The following is a 21,242-nucleotide window of genomic DNA, read 5'->3' as shown; positions in this document are numbered from 1 at the left end:
GGGGTGGCTACCGGCAGGAGCCTGAAGAAGAAGAAACTGTAAGAGGAAAGGAAACCGAGCATCGCTCTCTGGAGCTGATGAACGGATGGGCTACATCCTCATGCGCTCACCGCTGACAGAAGGGAAAGGAAGGTGTCTGTGTGGGCTCAGGGGAGAAACGAAAATCGGGAGGAGAGACTGGCAGAGTGGTTCTAATTAGCAGGCCAAACACAGCTTAATTTCCCTAAATTAGTTACTCAGGTTTGGCACTGACTTGGTTGGCAGGTGTGCCAGAGGAAAGTCAGCACCCCGGCATCTGGGATGGAGGAGGGTAAGGTCATGCCAGGGACAAGAGAAGCTTCCTTTGGCTGAGGCTTTTAGGAAGAGAAAGAAGTCTTGCGGTCCAGGAGAAAGGGCATGGGTCTGGGAGTCAGACGACTTGGGTTCTCCTCCCAGCTCTGCCAAGTGCCCGCTGTGTGGCCTTTGGTAAGTCACTTAACTTCCCCTGGTCTCAGTTTCCTCATCTGAAAAATAATAATAATGATAACTGTAGTATTTGTTGAGCGCTTACTGTGTGGCAGGCACTGTACTAAGCACTGGGGTGGATACAAGCAAATTGGATTAGACACAATCCCTGTCCTGCAAGAGGCTCCCCGTCTCATTCCCCATTTTACAGATGAGGTAACTGAGGCACAGAGCAGTGAAGTGACTCGTCCAAGGTCACACAGCAGACAAGTGGCAGAGTCGGAACTAGAGCCCGTGACCTTCTGATTCCTAGGCCCATGTTCTATCCACTATGCCATGCTGCTTCTCCAGGGATTCAGTACCTGTTCTTCCTCCTACTTCGACTGTGAGCTTCATGCGGGACAGGGGCTGTGTCAGTCAATCGATCGTATTTACTGAGCGCTTACTGTGTGCAGAGCACTGTACTAAGAGCTGGGGAGAGTACAATATCACAATAAACAGCCACACTCCTGTCCATAACAAGCTTACTGTCTCCAATCCGTACTTTACCCCAGCGCTCAGTACAGTGCTCAACGAATAACACAGTTATTAGATTTAGACAGTTTTCTCTTGAAATGGGCTGGGGTAGATGCTGGGGGCAGGGGCTGGGGGTGGGCCCAGGTACCTTGCATCGTCCCTGCTTGTGTTTTCGTAGGCAGGGACTTCACCCCCTCCCCTGCTCAAGCCCTCACAACCTCCTCAAACCCAGCCCCAACGGAAAGGCTGGAGCAGCATAAGCTAAAGCCAGCTTCCCTTCATCCCTGCCTCCTTACCCCGCGTGCTCTGCCCAGGCTGGGTCGTTGAATGGTCATCCCCTGCCTGGCCAACAGCCCACCGCCCACCTCGCCCTCCCACCACTGTGTTATAATAATAATTATAAAAGTATTTCTTAAGCACTTCCCGTGTACCAAGCACTGTACTATGTGCCGGGGTAGATAAAATCGGGTCCTACATGATGCTCCCAATCTAATAGTGAGGGAGAACAGGAATCGAATCCCCATTTTACAGACGAAGGAACTGAGGCCTAGAAGAGTTAAGTGACTTGCCCAAGGTCACGCAGCAGGGACGTTGTGGAGCTGGGATTAGAACCCAGTCTTCTGACTCCCAGGGCCATGCTCAATCCAGTAGGCCACACTGCTTCTCTGTGTCACTCCTTCCTGGAATGACCGCTCCGGCACCTCCCTTGTCCCCCGAATGACATTCCTGCCCCTTCCAGCTTATTTCCATCCCCAATTTGAGGGTATTTCTATCCAGGGAGCCTCTACTCTGCTTCCCGTACTCAACCAGGCAGCCAGCCCCAGGAACTGGTGCATGCAGATACCTAGGAAATGGCTCCTGTTGACCAGGAATCTCCAACTGAACATTTCAGGTTCAGGTGGAGCAAAGTTCTGGATTTCATTCATTCATTCATTCATTCATTCCATAGTATTTATTGAGCGCTTACTATATGCAGAGCACCGTACTAAGCACTGGGAATGTACAATTTGGCAACAGATAGAGACATTTCAGTCACTACTCATTAAATGTCTGAGTGCTCGGGAAACCGACAACTTGCCGACCTCCCCCGTTAAGAAGCCACACTTCAAAGGTTATGAAAACAGGTGGAAAAGTCTCCCGTCAGCTACTGTTCTTCTCAGTCTGAAAGCTGCAGTGGATCAGAGCACAGACAGGTTTTCAAGGGAAATATTTTCCTACTAAATTTTCCTTTCAAGGCCTGAATTTCCTCTCTCCAGAAAGTTCCACCCCAATCAATCCATTAAAGGTATTTATTCAAGGCTTATTTATTCTGGAAATCATAATGAGAATAATGGTAATATTTCTCAAGTTCCCACTATGGGCCAACTATTGTACTAAACACTGCGGTTGATTCGAAATAATCGGGTCGGATACAGTCTCTATCCCATACAAGGCTCACAGTCTTAAGCGGGAGAGAGAACAGGTATTGAATCCCCATTTTACAGATGAGGATATGACGGTACAAGTAGGTGAAGTGACTTGCCCAAGGTCACACAACAGGCACGTGGAGGAACCTGGAACGGAAGCAGCGTGGCTCAGTGGAAAGAGCCCGGGCTTTGGAGTCAGAGGTCATGGGTTCGAATCCCGGCTCTGCCACTTGTCAGCTGTGTGACTGTGGGCGAGTCACTTCACTTCTCTGGGCCTCGGTTACCTCATCTGGAAAATGGGGATGAAGACTGTGAGCCCCACGTGGGACAACCTGATTCCCCTGTGTCTACCCCAGCGCTTAGAACAGTGCTCTGCACGTAGTGAGCGCTTAACAGATACCAGCATTATTATTATAGAACCCAAGGACTCTGATTCCCAATTCTGTTCTCCTTCCGCTAGGCAATGTCGCGTCACTGTACTAAGCTCTTGGGAGAGCACAATGCAATAAAATTGGGAGATATGATCCCCACCCTCCAGGAGCTTAGTGGGGGAAAAATTCAGATATACACAGGAATTTTCACCCCCTTGAGGAGGGATGTCCTGGTCTGAAGTGGGGAAAACCTGGTGACTACTTACTTTAATGGTCATACTAGATCCATGAAGCAGATAGTGTCCATTTATTTCCAGCTGGTGAGTCCTGCTGAGGTGAGGGAAGGTAACAGTCAATAAACCAACCAATCCATCTTTCATTGTCCTATTTATTAAGTAATTTTACTTACTAGGTGCTCAGTGAGGGCCATTGTTTTGTTTCACTCATGTTATTTGTTAAGCACCTACTATGCGCCAGCCACTGTTCTAAGGGCCGGGGCAGATACGAGTAATCAGGATGGTCACAGTCCTTGTCCCACATGGGGCTCACAGTCTTAATTCCCATTTTACAGATGAGGGAACTGAGGCAAAGAGAAGTGAAGTGATCTGCTCAAGGTCATACAGCAGACAAGCGGCGGAGCCAGGATTAGAATCCGTAACCTTCTGACTCCCCGGTCGGTGCTCTATGAATTAATCAATAAATCGTGGTATTTGTTAAGCACTCACTATGTGCAAAACACCGTTCTAAGCGCTGGGGGATACAAGCCGATCAGGTCGTCCCACATGGGGCTCACAGTTTTAATCCCCATTTGACAGACGAGGTCACTGAGGCACAGAGAAGTTCATTGACTTGCCCAAGGTCACACAGCTGACCAGCGGCAGAGCCGGGATTAGAACCCGTGACCTCTGACTCCCAAGCCCGCGCTCTTTCCACTGAGCCACGCTGCTTCTCATCTGCTTTGCCGTGCTGCTTCTGCTGTTCGACTGACTGACTGACTGGTAGCTGGCTTGTGTTCTCTGCTAAGAAACTTCACATTTACTAGGGCAAAACCAGTAGCTGTTGAATAGACATTTCCCGAAACTTGGGTCCTAATCACACCCAAGTCTCAGCCTCCCTAAAAATCAACCAAAGGAGCAGGATGATTCTCCAGCAGCGTGACTCAGTGGAAAGAGCCCGGGCTTTGGAGTCAGAGGTCATGGGTTCGAATCCCGGCTCTGCCACCTGTCAGCTGTGTGACGGTGGGCGAGTCACTTCACTTCTCTGGGCCTCAGTTCCCTCATCTGTAAAATGGGGATGAAGACTGTGAGCCCCACGTGGGACAACCTGATTCCCCTGCGTCTACCCCAGCGCTTAGAACAGTGCTCGGCACATAGTAAGCGCTTAACAGATACCACCATTATTATTATTATTATTATTGTGACCTAGTGAATACAGCATGGGCTGGGGAGTCAGAAGGACCTGAATTCCAATCTTGACACCGTCACTTGACTGCTGTGTGACCTTGGGCAAAGTCACCTCACTTCTGTGAGCCTCAGTTACCTCATCTGTAAAATGGGGATTGAGACTGTGAGCCCCATGTGGGACAGGGAGTTTGACCAACTCGATTGGCCTGTATCTACCCCAGTGCTTAGTACAGTGTCTGGCATATAGTAAGTGCTTAACAAATACCGCAATTAAATTATTAATTAAATGAGGAGTAGTGGTCATAGTAGAAGGAGGAGGAGGAGCAGCAGCAGCATTCATTGGTCACCCACTTGAAGCTCAGTGGAAAGAACCTGGGCTTGGGAGCCAGAGGTCATGGGTTCGAATCCCAGCTCTGCCGCTTGTCAGCTGTGTGACTTTGGGCGAGTCACTTCACTTCTCTGGGCCTCAGTTCCCTCATCTGTAAAATGGGGATTAACTGTGAGCCTCACGTGGGACGACCCGATCACCCTGTATCTCCCCCAGCGCTTAGAACAGTGCTCTGCACATAGTAAGCGCTTAACAGATACCAACATTATTATACGTGGTTGTGAAGGAAAGAATAATGAAGAGACATGTTGTCTGCTTACATTCTAACAGGGAAGGCAAACATAAAATTATTTGCAACACTATCAAAATAAACAAATGTACATGAGTGCTAAGAAAGGTGTAAACAAAGATCTGAGTGCCAAAGTTGACTGAAGGAATGATATGGTTTGGGGTACAGTTAATTAATCTAGGAAAGCTTGATTAATTGGGAGGAGATGGAATTTTAGGAGAGATTTTGGAACGATGGAAACAGCATGGGCCTGGGAGTCAGAGGACCTGAGTTCTAATCCCTGCTCTGCCACTTGCCTGCCGTGTGAACTTTGGAAAGTATTTTTACTTCTCTTGCCTTAGTTTCCTCACGTGTAAAATGGGGATTTTATAGCCACCCTCCTTCCTATTTAGAATGTTGGCCCCAGTGGAAAGCACGTAGTAGGTGCTTACCGAGGCATTATTAATGTGAGGGGAGCCATGGTCTGTCTGATGTGGAAAGAGAGGCAGGGAGTTCTAAACCGGGAAAAGTGTGAGGCGAGGGTGTGAAGGTGAGAGAGAGAGTCAGGGGCAAAGTACAACTAGAAGTTTGGCTTGGAGGAACAAAGATTGGGGAAGGCAAGAGAGCATTCATTCATTCATTCATTCACTCAATAGTATTTATTGAGCGCTTACTATGTGCAGAGCACTGTACTAAGCGCTTGGAATGGACAAATCGGCAACAGATAGAGACAGCCCCTGCCCTTAGACGGGCTCACAGTCTAATCGGGGGAGTCGGGCGGACAAGAACAATGGCAATAAATCCGAAAGCAGATTCTGAGGAATTTATCCCACTCTGCAGGTGGCTCGGAAGGGGGTGGGGGCTGTTTCGGGTTTTGTTTGGTTTTTAGTGGTATGTGTTAAGCACGTACTAGGCACCAAGCACTGTACTAGGTGCTGGAATAGATATATGTCCACCACATGTCTGCTGTGTGACCTTGGGCAGGTCACTTAACTTCTCTGGGCCTCAGTTACCTCATTTGTAAAATGGGGATTAAGAGCAGATTGGTAAGGAGGGGGTAGGTGGAGACTGATGTAGGAGAGTTTAAATCTGATTGTGAGATTTTGTTTGGTGGGATGAGAGACAGGGGTGCCAGTCAAGGATTTTGAAGAGAGAGGAGCTGTGGACGGATAATCCACACAGCAGGAGGTAGGATCTAGAGTAAAGACGGTCAACTCTAGACTGTATGCTCCCTCTAAATTGTAAACTCCCTCTACGCTTTAAACTCCTCGCGGGTGGGAAATACATCTAACAACTCTGTTCTCTTGTACTCTCCCACAAGCTTACTACAGTGCTCACTGCACAGTGAGCACTCCATAAATGCCACTGATTGACTGACATCGAAAGGGGAAGGGCTGGAGGCTGAGACCAATGCGAGGAAGAGGCTGAAAGTCATTTCTTCGAAGAGCTGCTTATGCTAATGTCAGGGTTCCCGGAACCTAAGTAACTGGGTGCTAAAACTCTTTTTTTTTTAATAGTATCTGTTAAGCACTCACTTTTGTGCCAGGCACCCGAGATACACGATGGCAAGATTGGACACTGTCCCTGTCCCACATGGGGCTCACAGTCTTAATCCCGGCTCTGCCACTGTGTGACTGTGGGCAAGTCACTTGACTTCTCTGTGCCTCAGTTTCCTCATCTGTAAAATGGGGATTAACTGTGAGCCTCAAGTGGGACAACCTGATCACCCTGTATCTCCCCCAGCGCTTAGAACAGTGCTCTGCACGTAGTAAGCGCTTAACAAATACCAACATGATTGAGAAGCAGCGTGGCTCAGTGGAAAGAGCCCGGGCTTGGGAGTCAGAGATCATGGGTTTGAATCCCGGCTCTGCCACTCGTCAGCTGTGTGACTGTGGGCAAGTCACTTCACTTGTCTGGGCCTCAGTGACCTCGTCTGGAAAATGGGGATGAAGACTGTGAGCCTCACGTGGGACAACCTGATGACCCTGTATCTACCCCAGCGCTTAGAACAGTGCTCTGCACATAGTAAGCGCTTAGCAAATACCAACATTATTATTATTACACCCACAGAAGGGCCTGACTGTATCCACAGAGTGTTTCCCAAATTTTCATATAGTGCCAATATAGCACTAGTGTAAGAAGCAGCACGGCATAGTGGCATGAGCATGGGCCGGAGAGTCGGAGGACCTGGGTTCTAATCCTGGCTCTTCTGGCTGACCTTAGGCAAGTCACTTCACTTCTCTGGTCCTCAGTTACCCCATCTGTAAAATGGGGAATCGAAACTGTGAGCCCCATGTGGGACAGGGACTGCGTCCAACCCAATTTGCTTGTATCCACCCCGGCGCTTAGTACAGTGCCGAGCGCATAGTAAGTGCTTAACAAATACCATAGTACCTAGGCAATTAAGTCTTAAAGAAGCACTACCTAGGTCAGACGCCCTGCTGAAAGTTACATTTTAGTTTGCAGATCAAATAGAAATAAGACAGAGTCATCAAGCCATTGGAAAAAATGACCCAGACAACTAACCATATTCCAAATCAGGCCCTCAAAAACCAAACAAGGATGAGGTCACGTCTACATATAGTTGAAATGTGTGAAGTCTGAGGCAGCAAGGGAATAGTCACGGATGGTATTAGAGAGATTGAGGGAATTCCATATTAAGATGCATTTATGCCGATGATGAGTGGAAATTTCCTTAATGGCCAAAGATGGGGAATTGCTAGCCAAAGGATGCATAATTTCTGCAGACAGTCGAGATTCAGAGAGCTGTGCTAGGCCAAACTCAGTAGGTGGGCTGGATTTTGTCTTCAGGGCCAGAAACTTTCAAGAAGCAGCTTCTTTGATTTCGGGTCATACAGTTTCTCTCTGTTTTTAAAGCGCTCATCATCCGTTGGATATAGAACACATTCTTAGCCCCCCATTACTTTAAAAGATAGAACCCTTTATTGCCCGAGAAAGTATTCTCACTGTACATCTTGGCTAGAGAATCATTAGAGACAAGGGAACCTCCGTCGGTCATTGCAAACCAGTTGGAAGCCAGGGGGACATGGGGTTGGAAAAAAACATTTTGTGGTTCTGGCACTGTCCCGTTGTGAGATCTCAGGCAAGTCACTTAACTTTCCTGGGCCTCGGTTTCCTCATCTGTAAAATGAGGATCGATGATTATTATTAATGATAATAATAATGGTACTTGTTAAGTGTTTACTACGTGCCAAGCACTGTTCTAAGTGCCGGAGTAGATACGAGTCAATCAGTTTGGACCCAGTCCCTCTCCCACATGAGTTGCGCACTCTTCATCCCCACTTCTACAGGAGAGGTAACCGAGGTCCAGAGAGGCAAAGTGACTTTCCCAAGGTCACACGGTAGACATGTGGCGGATCCGGGATTAGAACCCATGTCCTCTGACTCCTAGGCCCGTGCTCTTCCCACTGGGCCATGTTGACAGTTAACCACTCTCCCCACATTCAGAGCCCTGTGAAAATCAGATGTCCTCTAAGAGGCCATCCCTGACTAAGCCCTCGTTTCCCAGATTCGCGCCTCCCTTCTGTGTCATCCCTTAAATCCTTGGATAATCAACCCATCCCTTAGCCCCACAGCACTAATATACATATCCTTACCCTCTTCCGTTTCCCCTACGTATAATCTATTTTACGATCTCTCTCTCCCTTTAGTCTGTAAGCTCCTTGCGGGCTGGGATCATGTCTACCGACTCTCTTGTTTTGTACTCGCCTAAGGGCTGAGTATATTATGATGATCACTGTTAATAATAATTGTATTTATTGAGTCCTTACTGCGTACAAAGCACTATTCTAAGCGCTTGGCAGAATACAAGCGGCGTGGCTCAGTGGAAAGAGCCCGGGCTTCGGAGTCAGAGGTCATGGGTTCGACTCCCGGCTCTGCCACCTGTCAGCTGTGGGACTGTGGGCAAGTCACTTCACTTCTCTGTGCCTCAGTGACCTCATCTGTAAAATGGGGATTAACCGTGAGCCTCACGTGGGACAACCTGATTACACTGTATCTACCCCAGCGCTTAGAACAGTGTTCTGCACATAGTAAGCGCTTAACAAATACCAACATTATTATTATTCCAATACACAATCAAACAAATTCCCTGCCCACAATGAGCTCACAGTCTATAGCAGTACACTATACTGTACTACAGATACAGTATTGGTATTGGCCTACAAATACCATTGATTGATTGAATGGTATTTATTGAATACTCACTTTGTGCGGAGCACTGGACTGAGCACTTGGGAGAGTAAATACAAGAGAGATAGTAGACATGATCCCTGTTGAAAATGAGCTTATAGTCGATTAGATTCTGAGCCCGTCATTGGGCAGGGATTGTCTCTGTTGCCGAATTGTCCATTCCAAGTGCTTAGTACAGTGCTCTGCACATAGTAAGTGCTCAATAAATCCTAATGAATGAATGAATGATAGAAGAGCTTACAGTCTAACAGGAGAATCTTGCAATCTAGTGGTATTCACTAGAGAACTCCTTTCCAGGCAGAGACTAGGAGAGGATGGGAAGAAATGGAATCAAACTAGTAATGTATTAAAACTGTGAGCCCGATGTGGAACAGGGACTGTGTTCAGCGCGATTTGTGTGTATGCCACCCCTAGCCCTGTAGTAAGCAATTAACAAATACCACAGCTATTATGACTTGTTCCCTGTGTTCCTCGCCTTCCCAGCCTCACAGCACTTACAGAGAAGCAGCGTGGCTCAGTGGAAAGAGCCTGGGTTTGGGAGTCAGAAGTCATGGGTTCGAATCCTGACTCTGCCCCTTGTCAGCCGTGTGACTGTGGGCAAGTCACCTCACTTCTCTGTGCCTCAGTTCCCTCATCTGTAAAATGGGGGTGAAGACTGTGAGCCTCACGTGGGACAACCTCATTCCCCTGTATCTACCCCAGCGCTTAGAACAGTGCTCTGCACGTAGTAAACGCTTACCAAATACCAAGATTATTATTATTATTTGTATCCATACCTGTCTCCCCTCCCCCTTCTAGACTGTAAGCTCACTGTGGGCAGGGAATGTGTCTGTTTATTGTTGTATCGTACTCTCCCAACCTCTTAGTACAGTACTCTGCACACAGTAAGCGCACAATAAATATGATTGAATGAATGAATGAATGTCTACCACGTAATTCTTTGTGGAAGCTCTTAGTACAGTACTCAGTAAATACCAATGATTGATTCATTGATTGATTGGTTGATCACTTCCAATTCAGGATCATTGAGGAAAATACTGACATGACTTCAGAGCTCCCTTCGTCCATCCTCTGTGCCCCTCTAAGCTGGAGGGAATCAGCGTGGCTAATGGAAAGCGGCTGGGCTTAGTACAGAGCTTTGTACATAGTAAGCACCCGATAAATTAGACCGTAAGCCCGTCAAACGGCAGGGACTGTCTCTATCTGTTGCCGACTTGTTCATTCCAAGCGCTTAGTACAGTGTTCTGCACATAGTAAGCGCTCAATAAATACTATTGAATGAATGAATGAATAAATACGCTTGAATGAAGAATGAGCATCACAGTACCTGGGTTCTAATCCCGGCTTCACCACTTGTCTGCTGTGTGACCTTGGGCAAGGCATTTCACTTCTCCGTGCCTCAGCCTCTGCACCTGTAAAATGGTGATTCAGACTGCGAGCTCTTCGTGGGACAGGGACTGTGTCCAACCTGATTATCTTGTATCTACCTCAGCACTTAGTACAGCGCCTGGCAAATAGTAAGCGCTTAACGCGTACCACGGTTTATTATTATGATTAGATACTGAACAGGCCAAATGTCACCAATTTAGTTTTGACCTCTACCCACTCTGTCTGGTCCATCCCTGGGAGTCAGCAGGACCTGGGTTCTAATCCCAGCTCTGCCACATGTCTGCTCTGTGACCTTGGGCAAGTCACTTCACCTCTCTGGATCTCAGTTACCTCATCTGTAACTGAGACTGTATTAGATCACAGTCTAATCTCCCCCGATTAGACTGTAAGCCCGTCCAAGGGCAGGGATTGTCTCTATCTGTTGCCGACTTGTACGTTCCAAGTGCTTAGTACAGTGCTCTGCACATAGTAAGCGCTCAATAAATACTATTGAATGAATGAATGAATCTGTAAAAATGTGATGAAGACTATGAGTGAGCCCCATTTGGAAGAAGGGACTGTGTCCAACCTGATTGACTTGTGTCTACTCCAGCACTTAGAACAGTGCTTGGCACATAGGAAGTGTTTAACAAGTACTATTATTATCGTCGTCGGTATTGTTATTAGTCAGGGCTCATGAGTTCGAATCCCAGCTCTGCCACTTGTCGGCTGTGTGACTGTGGGCAAGTCACTTAACTTCTCTGTGCCTCAGTTCCCTCATCTGTAAAATGGGGATGAAGACTGTGAGCCCCACGTGGGACAACCTGATTCCCCTATGTCTACCCCAGCGCTTAGAACAGTGCTCGGCACATAGTAAGCGCTTAACAAATACCAACATTATTATTATTATTATTATTATCTTTTGTATCCTGAACACATGGGCCGTCTGAGAAGATCTGCCTCCGTCAGTCAATTAATCATATTTAGTGAGCGCTTTCTATGTGCTGAGCACTGTATTAAGCGCTTGGGAGGGTATAATGTAACAATACAACAGACACATTCCCTGCTCACAAAGATTTTACAGTCTAGAGGGGGAGACAGTCATTAATATAACTGAATCAATTACGATGATGTACGTAAGTGCAGTGGGGCTGAGGGAGGGGTGAATATAGGGACCAAATCCAAGTGCAGTGACAATACAGAAGGGACAGTGGGAGAAGAGGAAAGGTTTAGTCAGGGAAGGCCTCTTGGAGGAGACATGCCTTCAAATAAGGCTTTGAAGCGGGGAAGAGTCATTGTCGGTTATGAGGAGGGAGGGAGTTCCAGGTCAGAGGTAGGATGTGGACAAGAGGTCGGAAGTGACTCTCTTTCAGCAAGTGCCCTATCCCCACCCCAGTGCACAAGCTGGCCCGTCAGACCTTCCTAAGAAATCTTTCTCAACGGTCCGTCAGAACGTGACAGCCCAGCCGGAAGCTTGCTCTGCACTTTGCCAAAGCTCTCGGGAGGTTCGCGGTTGGAGGGGAGCATAAAGGGGAAAACTACTGGAAGCCCACGGAAAGGGAAGAATTCAGAGCAGGCTAGAAGAGACTCTCCATCTTCGTCAGGGAGATGCAATTTCCCTGAACAAAGGGGAGACTCGACCACGTTGTTGTCATCGCTATTATAATAATAATAATAGTGTTGGTATTTGTTAAGCGCTTACTACGTGCCGAGCACTGTTCTAAGCGCGGGGGTAGATACAGGGTAATCAGGTTGTCCCGCGTGGGACTCACAGTCTTAATCCCCATTTTACAGATGAGGGAACTGAGGCATAGAGAACTTAAGTGACTTGCCCACAGTCACACAGCTGACAAGTGGCAGAGTTGGGATTCGAACCCATGACCTCTGACTCCCAAGCCCATGCTCTTTCCACTGAGCCACGAACTAAGTAGGAAAAGGGGTCATTAGCAGTCATGCCTGAATTCTAATGCATCTATCCATTCCTAAAAAATGCGTCGTTTCGATTTACATTACGGGCATGAAGCATTTTAAGATTACATCAGTTTAGAGGCCTGAAATCAGTGGAGAGGAGTGTGCTCGATGCTTCTTTCTGTGAGCTAAGGGGCGTTACCTTCCCTGGCCTTTTCCAGAAAGTTATTTTTTTTTAATTATATTTGTTAAGCACTTACTATGTGCAGGCACTCTACTAACTGCTGGGTTTGACACAGCTAGTCTCAGTGGACACAGTCCGTGTCGCCACATGGGGTTCACAGTCTTAATTCCCATTTTACTGAGGAAGCCTTCCTAGACTAAGCCCCCTTTTCCTCAGATCCCCCTTCCTTTCACTTCACCTCAACTCGCTCCCGTTGCTCTTCCCGCGCTCTGCCCACCCCACGGTACTTACGTATATATGTATATATCTATAAATCTATCTATATTGATGCCTGTTTACTTGCTTTGATGTCTGTCTTTCCCCCTCTCGACTGTAAACCTGTTGTGGGCAGGGATTGTCTCTCCTACTGCGGAATTGTACTTTCCAAGTGCTTCCCCCTTCACCTCCCCTCAGCTAAGCCCCCTTTCCCTCTGCTCCTTCCCTTCCCCCTTCCCCTCCCTTCGGCACTGTGCTCATTTGTATATATTTTTTATTACCCTCTTTATTTTGTTAATGAGGTGTACATCCCCTTGATTCTATTTATCGTGATAATGTCTTGTTTTTGTTTTGTTCTGTTTTACTCTGCTGTCTGTCTCCCGCAATTAGACTGTGAGCCCGTCATTGGGCGGGGATCGTCTCTATCTGTTGCCGAGTTGTACATTCCAAGCGCTTAGTACAGTGCTCTGCACGTAGTCGGCGCTCAAGAAATACTATTGAATGAACGGTACAGTGCTCTGCACACAGTAAGTGATCAATAAATACGTTCGAATGAACCCAAGTCCTTCTGACTCCCAGACCCATGTTCTATCCACTAGGCCAAGCTGCATCTGTAAAAGTTCCCTCGCAACAGCAGCCTCTGGGCACCATGCGCAAGAGTCACCTGACAAACAAGACTTGCCAACCAGAAGCTTCTTGTGGGCAGGGATTGTCTCTATTTGTGCTGAACTGTACTTTCCAAGCACTTAGTACAGTGCTCTGCACACGGTTAGCGCTCAATAAATACGATTGAATGATCGAATGAATGGTTTCCTGCTCATCGCTCTTTCGAGTCCTAGTTCCCGGGATTGTGCAAAGGATGATGTCCACCTTGCAGGGCTGCTCTAATAATAATGGGAATGATTATGTTGATAAAAATAGTAATGTGGTATCATTATTGTGTGGTATCAAGCATGTACTTTATGCCAAGCACTGTGCTAAGGGTTATAATAGATATAATCAGTTCAGACAAGCCCCCGTCAGATCACAGTCTAAGAGGGAGGGGAGAGGAGAGGCAGAGAGAGAGAGAGAAAAAAAAAAAAAACAGGTATTGAGTCTCCACTTTCAGATGAGTAAATTGAGGCACAGAGAAGTTAAATGACTTGCCCAAAGTCACACAAGAAGTAAGTGGCAGAGTTTGCACTGTTGGTAATAATTCCTCCCCGACCATTGAGCTGGATACCCTGTGCAAAGCGCTGTACAGTGTCAGGGCAAGCGCAGTAGAGTTAGAAGCCCCCTGGCACTTTAGGCTAGCAGCGGAGAGAGACACAAAATCATTTTCTGGTAGAAGAGGGTGGTTACCAGTGAGTAAGTGATTAAGTGGAAGGGTTTGAAGTCGGGAAGAACAGTAGTATACGTGAATGGTGTTAGATCAGAGTAACCGTTTATGAGAAAATAGAGAAATAACATTTGTAGCCAATTTCTAAACCCTGAGAGATACCCCTTCTCTCTCTCTCTTCCCCCCACCCCTCCAACACATTCTGGTTAGTTTGGCAGCTGAGTAACACTGAAGTTCTGCTTAAAAGAGAAAAAAAAAGTCCCCTCCTCAGAGTGTGATATGGTGCATATTGTCAAGGAAAGTGTCCTCATTTCCCCTGAGCACACTCTAGCTGCCGTGCTAATGAGCAAGGAAGATAACTGCAATACCCTCAGCGCAAGATGACGGGGTTTATCCTTCTCAAAATCCCTTTGCTCATCATTGAGCATTTCCAAGTCCTAGGAGAAGCATCGCATCTCCTGCTCTCTGTGCCTTCCTCTTCATGCCCTGCAAAAGGAACGGCATAGAACGCAGCCTCCCCGTTAGAACCATGCCTTTCTTCTCTGCCAAGTATCTCAGAAAAAACAAATGCCTCCGAAAGGGTAAGTCAGCCTGTCGTTTTGCTTCGGTTGATCTATTTCCTTTTAAATCGAATGAAAAGGTACTGCTAACGCGGTGCCACCTATTCCCTTAATGATGCAGACCGTCTTACAAAAGCTTCCTTGGTGAATGGCATATATATTTCCTGCAGTCCTCACGTCGGATAGTATCTTTCCGCCTCAAATTGGGAAAAGCAGAAGAATGAGGAAGGAATTAAACCGTGCAACAAATAGGAATCCTGGGTCTTGGATATTTATCTGATAGAAGCAATATGACAATAGATCATTTAAGCATCGTGTGACTGGAGAAGGTAAGAATGCTAGCCTTCTTGGGTTTGGTTTGACATAAGATAAGGAGGAAATATTGTTCTTAGCTGAGTCAGGAGGAATCCACAACACACCAATTAGTATCTGAAAGATATGTATCGTTCCCGTATATTCATGGGAAAAGATAAACCTGCCGTATCTGTCTTGGTGGTTTTCAATCCGAATGGGTTTTGTTTCGTTTCTGCTGGTGGCGGAGCTCAGCGATCTTTGAGAGGTAGCATTTTTATTTTTTTGGTAATTGGATATAAAGATTTTTAGAAGCGATCCTTGAGCGGTAGGTGGTTAATGGCGTATGGACTTTGACTTTACCTGAAAAGGGGCTTTCCATTAAACTGGAGGTTTACCTTGAACAGTGTTCAGATCGTTCTGTGCCTTTCCTCTCTACACGGCGCTATGAGTTACCTAAACATCAGCTTTCACTGGAGCATTCTACTGCCACAGCCTAACTCCAGTACTGATCTGTATTCTCCGAGAGGGAGTGTAGTTCCATCCATCCAATAGCGGGATAGAATTCAGCCCTAGGAAAACTCAAAGAAACAGATAACGTGCTGTAAAAAGCAACATCACCTACACTGGCCTGGGAGTCAGTATGTAATGGGTCCCGATCCCGGCTCTGTCACTTGTCTGCTGTGTTACCTCGGTCAAGTCACTTCACTTCTCTGGACCTCAGTTATCTCATCTGTAAAATGGGCATTGAGACTGTGAGCCCCATGTGGGCCAGGGACTGCGTCCAACCCGATTTGCTGGTCTCCACCCCAGCGCTTAGTACAGTGCCTGGCACATAGTAAGCGCTTAACAAATACCACGATTATCATTATTGTTATTATTATTCGATACAGTCATTTTCTATAACCGATATAAGAGCATAGGATTGTTTGTAAGCACATTTGCATGAAGCCTAGACAAAGTCCTTTTTTTTTTTTTTGTGAGGACTGGGTTAATGTTTTTTTCTGGTTTTGTTTTTATGGAAACTTTCTTCATGTGACTGTCTCTAAGTTGTCATTCACCTGAAAGTTTGATTACAAACCACAAAGTCAGCAGTGAATGAGGTGGAATGGCAGGGTAGCAGGCTTTAACAGTCAATCCTAACCATGTCTGGTGGTCTGGTGGTTCAAGCAGAAAGTGAACCAGGAGGAGATGATGGGAGGAAATAATAATAATAACCTCTATGTACTCGACAAGTACTTACTATGGGCTTAACGTACATTGTTCTAAGCTCTAGGGTAGATTCATTCGTTCATTCAATAGTATTTATTGAACATTTACTGTGTGCAGAGCAGTGTACTGAACACTTGGAATGATAGATACGACTTAATCAGTTTGGACACTTTCCCCGGTCCACATGGGGCTCACGGTCTAAGTGAGCAGGAGGACTTTTTTATGATATTTAAGTGCCTATTTTGTGTCAATCACTCATCTGAGGACTGGGGTAGATATAATTTAATGAGATGGACACAGTCCCTGTTCCACATAATAATAACAATAATAATGATGTTGATATTTGTTAAGCGCTTACTTTGCGCAGAGCACTCTTCTAAGCGCTGGGGTAGATACGGGGTAACCGGGTTGTCCCACCTGAGGCTCACAGCCTTCATCCCCATTTTACAGATGAGGGAGATGAGGCCCAGAGAAGTGAAGTGACTTGCCCACAGTCACACAGCTGACAAGGGGCAGAGTTCGGGATTCGAACCCATGACCTCTGACTCCCAAGCCCGGGTTCTTTCCAGTGAGCCTCGCTGCTTCTCTGGCTGTCAGTCTAGGAGACGTCAGTGGGGAGAAGGGAAGCGTGCCCAGATATCGAGGAGCTCTAAGGATATCGAGGACCTCCCCTTCCCTGCCCTCCCCTCCCCTTCCCTTCCCTCTACTTCTAAGAGGTACAGTGCTGTCCGATATAAGGCCAGAAATATTGATTAACCTTGTGGAGTGTTTCTTTGCACCTAAACTCCACCCAAAAGAGGTGCTTATCAAGCAGCTGCTCACACTGCCTAAGTACCCACTGGGTGCGTAGTTCTAGGATCCGGGTTGCTGGGACATGGTGGAAGGAGGCGTGAACAGCCTCGTTTTATGGAACGTTGAACCATGATGTCCATGGAAACCTTTCACATAGATCCACCCCAGTGCTTAGGCTAGTGCCTGACACATAGTAAGCACTTAACAGATACCACAATTATTATCATTATTATTGTTATTAATAATAACAATGGAAAGAACGTAGGCCTAGGAGTCAGAAGATCTGAGTTCTAATCCCGGCTCCGCCACTTAATAATGACGGTATTCGTTAAGCGCTTACTATGTGCCAAGCACCGCCACTTTCATTCGTTCATTCAATAGTATTTATTGAGCGCTTACTATGTGCAGAGCACTGTACTAAGCGCTTGGAACGGACAGATCGGTAACAGAGACAGTCCCTTGCCCTTTGACGGGCTTACAGTCTAATCGGGGGAGACGGACAGACAAGAACAATAGCAATGTCTGCTGTGTGACCTTGGGCAAGTCACATAACTTCCCTGTGCCTCAATTACCCCATCTGTAAAATGGGGGTTCAAACCTCCTCCCTCTAACTTAGACTGTGAGTCCCATGTAGGACAGGGCCTGTGTCCAACCTGATTATCTTGAATCTTATCTAGTGCTTTAAAAAAATGGTATTTGTTAAGTGCTTACTATTTGGCAGGTTCTGTACTAAGCACTGGGATAGATACCGGCTAATCCGACTGGACACAGACCATGTCCCAAATAGGGCTCACAGTCTTAGTTCTTGTTTTAAGGTGAGGTAACTGAGGCACAGAAAAGTTAAGTGACTTGCCCAAGGTCACACAGCAGACATGTGGCAGAGCTGGGATTAGGACTCATGTTCTCTGACTATAGGCCCACGGTCTTTCCACTAGGCCATGCTGCTTAGAATAGTGATTGACACGTAGTAAGTGCTCAACAAATACCATAAAACAAAATGTACAAATGAGGAAATGGAAGCATGGGGAAGTTAAACGCCATGCCCAAGGTCATAAATTTCCCAGTCCCTTTGCTTTTTCCACTAGACACCACTGTTTGACTACTGACTTACTAATCATCACATTGAAACCTGCTTGTTGTGATAAAGCGTTAGATATTTCTGAAGGCAGAGACAGAGTCTGGAGGATCCAGTAAAATAGTGGGGCTACTGCTTGGCACACAGAGAGAACTCAATAAATACCGCTGATTGACCCATTGATTCTGCCATCTCTGCTCTGATGGATACCCCCATGACCCAACTGTACTAAGCCCTGGGGTAGATACCAGCTAATCAGATTATTATTTGCTAATTATGTTTAGTTGCTAATTAGTTGCTCTTGTTTTAATGAGATGTTCATCCCCTTGATTCTATTTATTGCTATTGTTCTTGTCCGTCCGTCTCCCCGATTAGACTGTAAGCCCGTCAAAGGGCAGGGACTGTCTCTGTTACCGATTTGTACATTCCAAGCGCTTAGTACAGTGCTCTGCAGTACAGTACAGTACAGTACTCAAAATTAAAATTAATAGAATGCATTAGGTGCTCAATAAATAGCATTATTGGGTATTTCTTAAGTGCTTACTATGAGCCAAGCACTGGATTAGACTATGTGTTGGGGCTCACAGACTAACTAATAATGATGGTATTTGTTAAGCGCTTACTACGTGCCAGGCACTGTATTAACGCTAAAGTGGATACGAGCAAATCGAGTTAGACGCAGTCCCTGTCGCACATAAGGCTAACAGTCTCCATCCCCATTTTACTGATAAGGTCTCTGAGGCACAGAGAAGCGAGGTAACTTGACCAAGGTCACACAGCAGACAAGTGGCAGAACGAGGATCAGGACCCGGGACCTTCTGACATCCAGGCCTGTGCTCTATCCACTAGGCCATGCCAAATAGGAGGAAGAATAGGCACTGAATCCCTCTTTTACAGATGAGAAACCTTAACTGAGAAGATGAGTGACTTGCCCAAAATCACACAGCAGGCAAGTGGCAGAGCCAGGTTTAGAACCCAGGTCATCTGACTCCCAAGACTATGCTCTTTCCAGTAGACCACGCTGCTTCTCTGAAAGTGCTGAGAGTTAGAAATCACCTGTTAAAACGCTGTCCTTTTAGAACTTTCTCTGCAACTGTAATGCCGCCAGCACTCTCTCACTCCCCTTTCCCTTCCTTGGAAGTATTCAGACTGACTTGAATAGTGTGGCTAGAGCCCATTTCACTTTAACATGAGATGACATCAGATCTCTGGTGTGCTGGTCCAAGGTGCCTTCTCCCTGAGTAGGATGTGAAAGATATCACTTTGAAAATGGAGAACTGTATTTACATGTGCACATTAAAAAGTCATTCAAGAGCTTTCGTTATTGGTACAGATTCACGCTGCTGTTTGATTATGTGACTCTGTCGTGTTCTTTTTCACTTTTGAATCTATAGTTCGGATATTTGGGGGGATCTTGGGAATTCATTACTGGATTTTCCATTATTTCTATGAGAAAAATTAGTGGCCTAGTAGAAAGAGCAAGGGCCCGAGAGTCAGAGGATCTAGGTTCTAATCCTGGCTCTGCCACCTGACTGCTGTGTGACTTTGGGCAAGTCGCTTCACTTCTCTGGGTCTCACGTCCCTCATCTGCTAAAAGGAGATTCAGTACCTGTTGTCTCTCCTACTCAAACTGTCAGCACCATGTGGGACCTGATCTTCTCCTTTCTAGCTCAGTGCTTGACACATAGTAAGTGCTCTAAGCTCATTGTGGGCAGGTAATGTGTCTGTTTATTGTTATATCGTACTCTCCCAAGTGCTTAATATACTGCTTTGCACACAGTAAGCGCTCAATAAATACGTTTGAATGAATAAATGAATCACTATAATGATTATCATTATTATTATTCATTCCTTCATTTGTAAAATGGGGATTTGCTACCTGTCTCCCTCCCATTTTGACTGTAAGCCTGATGAAGTCCAAGGACTGTATCTGATTTGATTGTCTTATGACCCCAGTGCTTAAAACATAATAAGCTCTTAACAAATACTATTGTCATTATCATTGATTTTTTTTAACCATAAACTATCATCAACATCAAATCCATGCCAACTGCTCTTCCTCCTTTGCTCTCCTCTCCCTCCTTCCCCCACTTTAGAGTCAAACTGTGTTCTTTCCCTCCTTCAAACCCCTCCACAAACTCACTTCTCCCCACCCAGGATTAACTCCCACCCTGCCTCGGGCCCCCTTGAAGATCTCTGAACCCCATAATCCTGAGCTTCCCTTCAGTTGCCAGGCAGTTGGACATGTCCATGTTCTGCAGTTGGTCAGATGAATGGGCCAGGCATCCATGGCTCCCCCAACCTCCGCCCAACCCCTCCTCCTTTCACCACCCCCCATCTCCCGGTCTGTATGCATTCCAGATGCACCCCAGAGGGGATCTCAAGCATAAAGGAGATCGGCCCGTGGGATGGGAACGTTACCCGGAGGTCAGCCGGCAGGAGACGGGGAGGGTCAGGGTCACCGGAATGAGGTGACGCCATTTTGAGAAGCCCAAGGTGGCACCAAGATGGGGCCATGAAGGAATAGAGTTGAAAATCTTGGGAGGGAGGGAGGGAGGGAGGGAAAGTGGGGAGAATGAAGGAACGGGGACAACGAGAGATGTTGGAAAAGAGAAAGCAAGAGAGGGGTGCTTAACAAATGCCACAATTATTATCATCATTATTGTCATTATTATTATCGGAGAAAGAGAGAGTAATGTCAGAAACCTCTGAAACACAACCCAGGAAAGGTCACTTCAGCCATGGGGGTGTCAGCAAAAACAGAAGGAGATGGTTGCTGCTCTAAACAGGAGGAGGAGAAGGAGGAGGAGGAGAAGGAGGGAGAGGAAGTGCTCAATAAATACAGTTGAATGAATGAATGAGTGAATGAATGGATCTCTTCAGATACTGTTAGGCCACTGCCAGAGCTGTGGCCTCATGCCCCCAAGTCAAATTACAGACCCTACTATATTATACTGGAGGTGCTTGGGGTTTGGAGGCTGAACGCCCAACATCACCATCCTCCCGCCTAGTGCAAACTCTCTCTGCTCACATTACCCAAGGGTGACACCTGGCCTAGTGGAGAGAGCACAGGCTTGGGAGTCAGGAAGCCTGGAATCGATCCCGCCTCCACCACTTGCCCGCTGGGTGACCTTGGGAACGTCACTTTACTTTTCAGTGCTTCAGTTTCCTCCTGCGTAAAATGGGGGTTAAACCCCTGTTCTCCACCCAATGAGCATTTTTAAAATAGCATCATAACAATAATAAGAATAACGTATGGCAATAATAATTATATTATTGTGGTACTTGTCAAGTAATAATAAGAAAAATTGTGGAATCTGTTAAGTGCCTA

The 21,242-nt window shown here is 46.5% G+C and overlaps 1 protein-coding gene across 4 annotated transcripts in view; it reads left to right on the top strand.

The window, feature by feature from the left end:
• ARHGAP22 (Rho GTPase activating protein 22) overlaps window positions 1-21,242 on the top strand; it is a 359,144-nt gene that overhangs the window by 207,848 nt on the left and 130,054 nt on the right. The window contains exon 1 of one of the 4 annotated variants that reach the window (XM_029061130.1): window positions 14,333-14,562. The exons of the other annotated variants lie outside the window; for them this stretch is intronic. Within the exon in view, the coding sequence (XP_028916963.1) occupies window positions 14,463-14,562 (100 nt within the window). The 5' untranslated portion in view covers window positions 14,333-14,462. Of the gene's footprint in view, window positions 1-14,332; window positions 14,563-21,242 lie in introns of those variants that run through there. 4 annotated transcript variants of the gene reach the window in all.

The sequence above is a fragment of the Ornithorhynchus anatinus genome, chromosome 3, assembly GCF_004115215.2.
Source record: "Ornithorhynchus anatinus isolate Pmale09 chromosome 3, mOrnAna1.pri.v4, whole genome shotgun sequence".
NCBI lineage: Eukaryota > Metazoa > Chordata > Mammalia > Monotremata > Ornithorhynchidae > Ornithorhynchus > Ornithorhynchus anatinus.
This window is presented reverse-complemented; position numbering and strand designations above follow the sequence as displayed.